This window comes from Bison bison, unplaced genomic scaffold (genome assembly GCF_000754665.1).
Source record: "Bison bison bison isolate TAMUID 2011002044 unplaced genomic scaffold, Bison_UMD1.0 scf7180017864471, whole genome shotgun sequence".
Taxonomy (NCBI): domain Eukaryota; kingdom Metazoa; phylum Chordata; class Mammalia; order Artiodactyla; family Bovidae; genus Bison; species Bison bison.
The window spans coordinates 25,425,996-25,436,051 of NW_011495032.1; the positions used below are offsets into that span (position 1 = coordinate 25,425,996).

Below are 10,056 nucleotides of genomic sequence, written 5' to 3' on the forward strand. Positions count from 1 at the left end.
TAGACGGACATTTGTTGGCAAAATAATGTCTCTGCTTTTTAATACGCTGTCTAGGTTGGTCATAACTTTTCTTCCAAGGAGTAAGTGTCTTTTAATTTCATGGCTGCAGCCCAAAAAAATAAAGTCTGCCATTGTTTCCACTGTTTCCCCTTCTATTTGCCATGAAGTGATGGCAAATCTTAGAAAACTAAGAGCATGGCATCCGGTCCTATCACTTCATGGCAAATTATATGCATATACATGAATAAATCTACTTTCCCTCTTCGTTTTACTGATCAGAACATATTATTATATAATAATAATATGGGAGAAGAAAGAAGTTTAATTTCTAGATTTTGTTAACTTTTGGGAAAATCTAAATATATAAACAAACACATATACACACATTTGGCATTTATCCATTTATCACAGCCATTTAGATAGAGTTGCAGTTGCTCTAGTATTTCTTAAAATTTTGTGTGAATCAACAATAATCTCCATAAACCTTTTAATTAGAAAAAATACAGCAGTCATGCTATTGCATCACCATTTTCCTTTAGAACTATTCAGACTCAGTATATATACTCATATACAATTCATATACGCTGTATGCAACAGTACAAGAGGTGTAAGTATGATTTACCAGGTCAATTCATAAAACTAAAAACGGATTAAAAATGTAATCTTAATTGATGTGGGAGTTTTTTTGTTTTTAGCTGACATTAACTTGTTAATACAGCTTATATTTATTATTTATCATCAGTACCAGAAAAACTAGACAAACATTTGTTGACTCAATCAATCCAATTAGCATAACTGCAGTCTCTACCATCAGGAGACTTAAAATATAGTTGAAGAGACTAGGCAAACAAAAAGAAACATTAAAAGTGTAATATATGCCACAAAGCAGAATATAATTAGGTTTCAACGATTGCTATGTATCTGGGGACCATTTGTAAAATTGGTAAAATGTTCATATACATATACGTATACACATATGGGTGTGTATATATGTATACACACATATGTAACATGTATACGTATATGTGTAGATATATGTATATAAATACCCAAAATTATAACTGAATTGACTTCACACTTTTAGCAAAAATCAGTTCTACCAACTCCCTATTGGGAGCTCCACCTTCTAGCCTGGTTTGGAAAAACATCATCTATCACCTACTTAAGAAGATGAAGTTCATGTTTTCAGACAACACCACTAGCCGCCAGACTCTAACGATTTGGTCCGTTGTTCACTGCTCAGTTGCATAATACACTTAAATCAGGAAGCAAACCTGAAACCCTCAGGTCTCTCTACCCTTACAATTCAAATTATGTACAGCCTGAGAAGCTAGGCAGGAACGATGGGTGATTCTTGAGAAGTCCTCGGAGGCACCGCAGAAAACGCGCTGAAGCGACGAATCCAGTCAAAAAGGGAACAGGTAAATTGACGGCAAAGACAACCAGGGATGCACAAGGTCACATGGAAGAGGTCCTACGAACGAATTCCGGGGGCCCGGGGCGGGGGAGGGGAGGGAGTGAGGAAGGGCGAGAAAGGGAGTACGCTCACTTACTTCTTCTTGTCAGTGAAGAAGCGTGTCTGGAGCTGAGCCATGGCGTATCTAGAGAAACGTATGAGTAACAGTCACACAATCTGCACTCTGGTCTTTCAGGACTACAAAAACAAGGATCTCAAAATGAGGCTGCACGTGTCAGAGAAAAGATGCAGTCGATCCCAGGGCTTCCGCTTTCTTTGCCTGGGCCTCAGCCCAAAGGCACCACGAGGCTGCCCTTCCTCAAGATCCAGCCCATAAACATCAACTACCTATTCCTAGAGTAGGAGTCGTCGATTAGTGAGGCATAGTTTTAAAGGCGTCGCGTCTCTTCAATTTTTTTTTTTTGTATTTTTTAAAAAATATATATTTAAGATTGCGATCGATTATGGAGATAGAAAGAGGCCCGTTTCAAACCGACTTCTCTCCGTTTGAAATGTTCGCAGGCTATCCTTAGTCGCGATAATCCAAACACAGCTCCTAGATACTACAACTCCCAGAAAGCAGCGCTCCTCAGATAATGTAGCCACTGGGAATTGTAGTCTTTTTTACCACGCTGCCCTCAGGCTATCTTTTTTGCACTAAACCGTCCCGACTCCAGGCAACGACCTATTATATTTCCTTGGCCTTCAGCTTTAATTTGCTAAAGTCTTTCCGGGTTTAATTTCTAAGCATACTTCCAATCAAAACTCTCAGTCTACCGAGATTTCTCTACTAGCCTCAGGCTTTAGATCCAGGTGAGAGGCGGGGATACGAAAAAAAAAAAAAAAAAGAACCAATCAGAAAGGAAACACGCGACGGTGGCTGATCAGGATCTTTTCTAAAGCGGCTGCGCTGCGCGCTCCCGTTGGGCCGCGGCTGCGCACTGTACTGGTCTCCATGGCGCGGCCTCGGAACCAAGACGAGGTTGAGTAGACTCGTTTTGAATTTTCTCCCCTCTGCTCCAGCACTTTGTGGACTTCCCTTCTCGCCCTCTAGGGCGCTCTGCGGCGGCGGGGTTGGGGAAGTCGGAGGTTTGGCAGAGCTGTCTCCGCCGGCGGGCGAGACGCTACCTCCCAACCCGCCCCCTCCCCCCCTTTTCTTTCTGCTGCCTCCTCCTCCTGTCACCTCCTGACCCGCCGGGTCCCTGAGCAACCGCCAGCCCCCGCCCCCGGGCGCCGCGGGCCTCAGTGGCGTCTTCCGGGCCTCGCCTCGGGCCGTGTTCGGGGCCCCACCTGAAGAGGCCTATTGCTCCCCTCCCCGCCCCCGCCCGGACGGGGGCCCCGGGCCCTGGACAGGCAGGCTGGAGGAGGTGCAAGTTCGGTGTAGTGAGGAGGGCTGCCGAGCCTGAGTACGCACTGGCACGGAGGAGGAGGACTGGACCCCTGGGCGGGAGCGCCCACTCTGTGGTCCTTTGCGCGGCCCCGCTTTTCAGGGTTCTTTTTTCTGTTTATGAGATCCTTTATACCTTCCTTAGGCTTCCCTGGTCGCTCAGAGGGTAAAGCGTCTGACTGCAATGCGGGAGACCCAGGTTCAATCCCTGGGTTGGGAAGATCCCCAGGAGAAGCAAATGGGAACCCACTCCAGTACGCTTGCCTGGAAAATTCCATGGACTGAGGAGCCTCGTAGGCTACAGTCCATGGGATCGCAAAGAGTCGGACAAGACTGAGCGACTTCACTTTCACTTTCACTTTTAGACCTTCCTTATGGAAAGCGAAAGGCGTCCTCCCACACCTTCTCCCTGCGCTTTTTTTTTTTTTTTACTTTGTTCTTGACATTACCCAGAGGCCTATATCTTATTTTTAAATGGTCCGGACAACTATTCTAATGGAATGTAGTTGTTTTTCTGAGGGAGGATGGATGGAGAGAGATACTATCCAGCTCTCACAGTCGCTTTTTAAGGCGTTCGCCAGAAAAGCTTCAAGAGGGAGGCTTAAAGAGAGTATTTTAGAGTAAGGCACAACAGGATTGCAAGGTTTTGGCAAAGCGGGCTGTGTGCAGATGTAGACAACTGAAGCGTTCCTCTATTACGTTGCTTAAAGATGTACTACAAAAGACATGATATTTAAGTCAACCATAGACTATGAGAAGGAATTTGAGGAATTATAAGCGAAAAATAATCTGCTAATAGAGCGCAGTGATAATGAAACTAGGAGCATTTTCAGTTTACTCACCTTCCTGGAATGCGGACTGTGGAACCTGAAGGCCTGGGTTCTAATCCTGCCTCAGCTTCTTATTTATTAACCTCTCTGTGCCACATCTTGGTCAGCAGTGGGATTAAGTGCCTAATAGTAGATGTCAACTATTCCATGGTTGTTCTTTACGTATTAGTTTAACTAGGAGCTCTGCTGATGTGAACAACTTAAGAAAGACTAGCCTCATGGTTAGAGGAATAAGAGAAAACCTCTGCTAATGGGTCTAGGAAAGGACTGGGCTTGCAGATAGAAGCGGTGGCCATGCAACCACGTGATTCATTGTCATGGTGAGGGTTGTGTGCATTATCTAGACCACGTGAAACTTGGAACTCTCAATTGAAGTCTTGCTGTGTAATAACATAGTTTTGAATTTGGTGGAAGTAAAAAGAAATTTGACAGCTTTAAACATCATTTGCCTTTAATCATAAGTGATTCTTTAGTTACAGTAGTAAAATTGTCTGAATTTAAAATCAGAACCTGAAATAAATCTTATAGGTTCTTCAGATAATTTTTGATAGTTGATAATATATTATTTGTTAAAATGCAGCTTTAAATGTGTACTCAGGTTAATTCACTTTTAGCTATCATTAATTTGAAATTTATCAAAATAAGACAATACTACTCAATACAGGTTCATCCTAATTCGAATGAAAAATTTTTCTATGATCAGTAAGATACAGAACCTAAATATGAGCTTAATAAGATAAAACTTCAACTTGCAAAGTAGAATGTTGAATTCACTAAAATACACTTTTCATTTAACTTGAGACCTTTAGTTAAGGGATACAGTATTATATCCCTTATATGGATATGTATCCCTTATATGGATATATATATATATATTATTTTTAGTTATTGTAACAATTCTAGTTAAGGTGTTCCAAGATACCTGAACACCTAGTATGAGACCTTTGGTTTTATTTCATCAGTGGCTTATGTGTCATATTCGGTGTTTCCTTTACATAATACCTAGAGTAATTAGTATTTTTACTTTTGAATGTTTTTCTTAACTGTATTAGAACATTAACTTCAAGCTTTTGGTTCTAATGATTTCCTACATGATTTGTTTACTAAGGTGCTTATGAAGACTCTTTGTTGTTTGGATAACCACAGTTGGAAAATGTTTCTCTTTATTAAACTTTTTTTTTTTCTGTATGTAATGGCATGGTGTGGTATGATATTTATACAAAGATGGCGTGGGTGTTGGAGTCCTATTGATTTTGGTGATTTTTTTCCTTCTTAGTTTTGAATCTGAGCTGTAATGTTCTGTGATCTTAAGCAAGTTACTTGACACCTTTGGTTTTCTTATCTATAAATAGAGAAATAAGGTCTATCTCAGAATCATTGTGGAGATTAAATGAAATAATTTGTAAATCCCTCAAAGAGCAAAGAGATAAAAAGAGGTATGTACAGGGTAAGAAATAAGTAGAAACCAAGGTTACAGGGAAGTTTCTAGAGAGGGCTGCTGCTGCTGCTGAGTCGCTTCAACCATGTCCAACTCTTTTCGACTCCATAGATGGTAGCCCACCAGGCTCCCCCATCCTGGGCACTCTCCAGGCAAGAACACTGGAGTGGGTTGCCATTTCCTTCTCCAATGTGTGAAGGTGAAGTCGCTCAGTCGTGCCCAACTCTTTGTGACCACAAGGACTGCAGCCCATTAGGCTCCTCTGTCCATGAGATTTTCCAGGCAAGAGTACTGGAGTAAGTCGCCATTTCCTTCTCCAGGAGAGAGGGCAAACCTTAAATAAAAGAAATACTATGAATAGTGACCTTAAGTTTTTTTCACTGAAAAATGAAAAGTTGAAATGGATTGCTTATTGTTTATATATATTTGAGTAAATTTACCATTTTGATGTTGCTCTAACACACTGTAACTTTCAAAGTCCATCTGTTAAAAAATACTCTATAAAATATTTGTGAACTAGGAGTCTTGATGTAATTTTTGACACCACTGATTCATAGCAATTTTGTATACATCATAGAAGGAACATTGTGTTGTTTACCTACCCTAAAAGATGAGGGAAATTGTATTTTCTAAAGTACTTTTGAGCAGTATTTTTTTAATGTAGTTAATAAAGGTCAGACACTGATTTTAAATATAAGATTTTAATATCTTTTAAATCTCGGGACATTAATCAAGGTACCTAGAATTAAGAGAAACCCTAACTTAAGTCGGAGAAGGCAATGGCACCCCACTCTAGTACTCTTGCCTGGAGAATCCCATGGACGGGGGAGCCTGCTGGGCTGCTGTCTATGGGGTCGCATAGAGTCGGACATGACTGAAGCGACTTAGCAGCAGCAGCTAAACTTAAGTGGCTTCATCTTCCAATTAACTTGTTTTGGGATTTACTCTTAGATTATTGGCTTTTAACAGATAAATTTTACCACACAAAAGCCTCTAGAGAAAACAACAACAAAGCAATCAAATATTAAGACAATTTTTTAGAACTTAACAGTGAGAATTATCTTTAATGTTTTGAGCAAATAAATTTGCTGTTGAACAAAGTCAAAACAGAGGTAGCCCTATTACAGTCCACTGAGATTTGAGTACAGTGTGAATTGTGTCTTCCCCTCTACCATGTATTCAATACATGTGTATAAATAATAAAAAGCCCTTTTTTCCTATAAATTTAAAACATTCTAATTTAACAATTCTTCCTATTTGCTTTCGGTATACGATAAAATCCACTTTTTAAAATGTGACGTGAAATATTCTATAAAGCAGTTTGCCAGCAAAATTTAATGGCCTTAGTGTGGGTTCTGAACGGCAGTTATTTTTAACCTTAGATTATAGATTTAATGCTTTCTTTTTTTCTCTCTGTTCTCTTTATCCCATTCCATACTACTTAGGAAGTAAGCTTATCAATTTAATTCCAAGATTTTATAGGAGGTGCTGTCTAAGGAGGGGGGCCTTTATTCTCAAGCATCTGTGGCTCAAAATTAGTAAATATGTCCAATCAGTAAATATTTCCTTTGTGGAGAAAAATGCAATTTCCTGTGAACATCTTTGTTTGTGTAGTAGTTACAGAATGTGAGAGTTTGAAACAAGGCCTTAGTCTGAATGCCCAGCACAGAGAGGTAATGGCTGCCTTCCATAAAGGTAGTTCCAGTCTTTGTTTCACTTTGAGTTAATTGTTGGGTTAACTATACCAGACTGGTAATGGCTACAGTAAAATCTGCATAACAAAAGCTAGTAGATTTCTCTATGTGTAGGAAAATAAATATACATTGAATACCTTCTCCTTACAGAAAAAATGCTGCTGTGAAGACATAATTATAACTTTCACATAAATGAAGTCACAACCATCATGATTTAGTGCTCCCCAAAGGAAGAAATTCAGTGGAAAGGAGGGAATACCTCTCTGTATTTCTGGGGATAGTAGAATGCGTAAGACCTGAATTTAAACTTGAGCTACTGCCTGAAGGTAATAATTTTATTTTTTGACTAATTGAAAGTAACAGCTCTATAAAAGTTAACTATTATCTATTATATATTAATGAAAAAGTCAAATTACACTTTATGTATGGGTACTTTGTTTTGTTTATGGTTACCAGTTGGAAGAGAACGTTTTATTCCTAGCAATTTAGTCTTAATATCTTCATTCTTTGAAACTTTACTTGGAGGTGGTTAATTGAAAGTTAGGGATAATAATCTATAGTATGTGCTGACATTGAGGTTAGATGGAAAATTTGGGTATTTTAAGTCACTGAAGTTGTCAGGATTGAGGAGTATAATGCAAATTTATGGAAGAATTAGGGAAGGCAGGAGTAATAGTTTTCACTTTATTCAAATTATTTTTTGAAAAGGATGTCTAATTTTAAAAGTATTTTTAATCTCCATTTCAACAATAAATCAGGTCAACAGATATTGATACCCATTTTTTCTTATAATAACCACAAAAACCTTTTTTTATCATGTAGTACTACTCCATACTAAACGTACTGCATAAAGGAAAATTTTGAGTTTTGAATTTCCAGAAGACAGTAGGAAAGAAGTTACCTTTCTTCCATTTGCAAAATTCCAGTCTGGTCAAAGTTCTGAAGTAAGTAGTTTAAATGTGGCAAGCGTCCTGTGTTATTATCCCATCCCTTCACTAGTGTGGGCTTCCCCTGTGGCTCAGCCGGTAAAGAATCCGCCTGCAATGCTGGAGACCTGGATTCAATCCCTGGGTTGGGAAGATCCCCTGGAGAAGGGAAAGACTACCCACTCCAGTATTCTGACTTGGAGAATTCAGAGAATACAGTCCATGGGGTCACAAAGAGTGGGACACAACTGAGCGACCTTCACTTTCACTTTCACTTTCACTAGTGCACTTCTCCCGGAGAAGGCGATGGCACCGACTCCAGTACTCTTGCCTGGAAAATCCCATGGACGGAGGAGCCTGGTGGGCTGCAGTCCATGGGGTCGCGGACACGACTGAGCGACTTCACTTTCACTTTCACTAGTGTACTTCTCCAGGGCATTCATCCTGCCCTCCCTCTTCACTGCAGCATCTCACTCAGGCCTGCAAAATCCCTTTTAAAGTGCTCCGAGCCTCAAATGTGCTTGCTTTCTAACCTCCAAGTTCCAATTTTTCAGGGTAGTTGTTTTTAACATATGTTAAAGGAAAAGAGTTATTATATAAATATATATACAAATTTGTCAATGACTGATAATCTCTCCAGAGTTTTTCTTTTTAAGAAAAAAATCCTTGTTAACTCCAATGAAAATTTCATTGATCAATTTTCAAATAGGGTAAGGGAAAGTAAATGAAGAAAAATGTAAGTAAACCAGTAAGGGGTGATTTGCAGTGGAATCAGGGCACATATTAGGAAACTGAGAGTAAGTTTTCAGAATTTTTCCCCTAAGCTGTTTTCACTTTTTACCTCTCTGTCCTAAGGTCTGCTTTTGGATCTGTTTACAGAATATTTTCTCAGTGACTGCAATTCCTGCATAGTTAGAATTCTAGCTTTTTCATGAGGTCAGAGATGTTTAGATTTCTTGTAGGAGGGCTTTTGTGTGTTAGGGACTGCCTATAATTAAATTTCAACCAGGAATAGTTGAGAACAGAAATGAAAGAAGAATTTCTTTAGCACGTTTAGTTTGCTAACCTATCAAAAACAAAACAAAACTTTAAAGCCATGACTGATGAAGAAAGGGATTCCCTGGTGGCTCAGCAGTAAAGAATTGCCTTTAATGCAGAAGACACAGGAGGTGCAGTTTCCATCTCTGAGTTGCGAAGATCCCCTGGAGAAGGAAATGGCAACCCACTCCAGTATTTTTGCTTGGAAAATCCCATGGACAGAGGAGTCTGGTAGGTTACAGTCCATGGGTCACAAAGAGTCAGACATGACTTGATGACTAACAACAACAAATAAGTCTTAATGCCTTACATGTAAAACTGGACCAAGTAACTGAAGCACAGGGTTGTTGAAAGGATTAAATAGAATGACATGTATAAAACACTGAGCCTAGTGCTTTACTGTGGTAAGTGCTCAGTAAATGATAACTGTATAACTTTGCGGTGAGCCTCAGTTTACTTTTTTGTAAATTGTTGATACTAGGTCCTACATCACAGAATAAGAATAATTATTAATAATTCTAGCTAGTAATTATTAAGTGAGCTTCTGTGGTGATTCAGATGGTAAAGAATCTGACTGCAACCCAGGGTTTGATCCCTGGGTCGGAAAGATTCCCCTGGAGATCAGATCAGATCAGTCGCTCAGTCGTGTCCAACTCTTTGCGACCCCATGAATCGCAGCACGCCAAGCCTCCCTGTCCATCACCAACTCCCGGAGTTCACTGAGACTCAAGTCCATAGAGTCAGTGATGCCATCCAGCCATCTCATCCTCTGTCGTCCCCTTCTCCTCTTGCCCCCAATCCCTCCCAGCATCAGAGTTTTTTCCAATGAGTCAACTCTTCACATGAGGTGGCCAAAGTACTGGGGTTTCAGCTTTAGCATCATTCCTTCCAAAGAAATCCCAGGGCTGATCTCCTTCAGAATGGACTGGTTGGATCTCCTTGCAGTCCAAAGGACTCTCAAGAGTCTTCACAAACACCACAGTTCAAAAGCATCAATTCTTCGGCGCTCAGCCTTCTTCTCTCACATCCATACATGACCACAGGAAAAACCATAGCCTTGACTAGACTGGACCTTTGTTGGCAAAGTAATGTCTCTGCTTTTGAATATGCTATCTAGGTTGGTCATAACTTTCCTTCCAAGGAGTAAGCGTCTTTTAGTTTCATGGCTGCAGTCACCATCTGTAGTGATTTTGGAGCCCAGAAAAATAAAGTCTGACACTGTTTCCACTGTTTCCCCATCTATTTCCCATGAAGTGGTGGGACCGGATGCCATGATCTTCGTTTTCT

At 40.1% G+C, this 10,056-nt stretch overlaps 2 protein-coding genes across 8 annotated transcripts in view; one reads left to right on the forward strand and one right to left on the reverse strand.

Annotated features, from left to right (window-relative positions):
* WDR12 (WD repeat domain 12) overlaps window positions 1-2,253 on the reverse strand; it is a 24,890-nt gene extending 22,637 nt beyond the window's left edge. Inside the window, exon 1 of the mRNA XM_010860992.1 lies at window positions 1,554-2,253. Coding sequence (XP_010859294.1) covers window positions 1,554-1,594 — 41 coding nt within the window. The 5' untranslated portion in view covers window positions 1,595-2,253. The remainder of the gene's footprint in view (window positions 1-1,553) is intronic.
* Window positions 2,254-2,336: 83 nt separating this feature from the next.
* CARF (calcium responsive transcription factor) overlaps window positions 2,337-10,056 on the forward strand; it is a 79,358-nt gene continuing 71,638 nt past the window's right edge. For 4 of the 7 annotated variants that reach the window (XR_827139.1, XR_827140.1, XM_010860995.1 and 1 more), the window contains exons 1-3: window positions 2,337-2,438; window positions 6,956-7,131; window positions 7,628-7,749. The gene's annotated coding sequence lies outside the window, so the exon portion shown is untranslated. The remainder of the gene's footprint in view (window positions 2,439-6,955; window positions 7,132-7,627; window positions 7,750-10,056) is intronic. The other 3 variants (XM_010860998.1, XM_010860996.1, XM_010860997.1) reach the window with 1 other exon arrangement.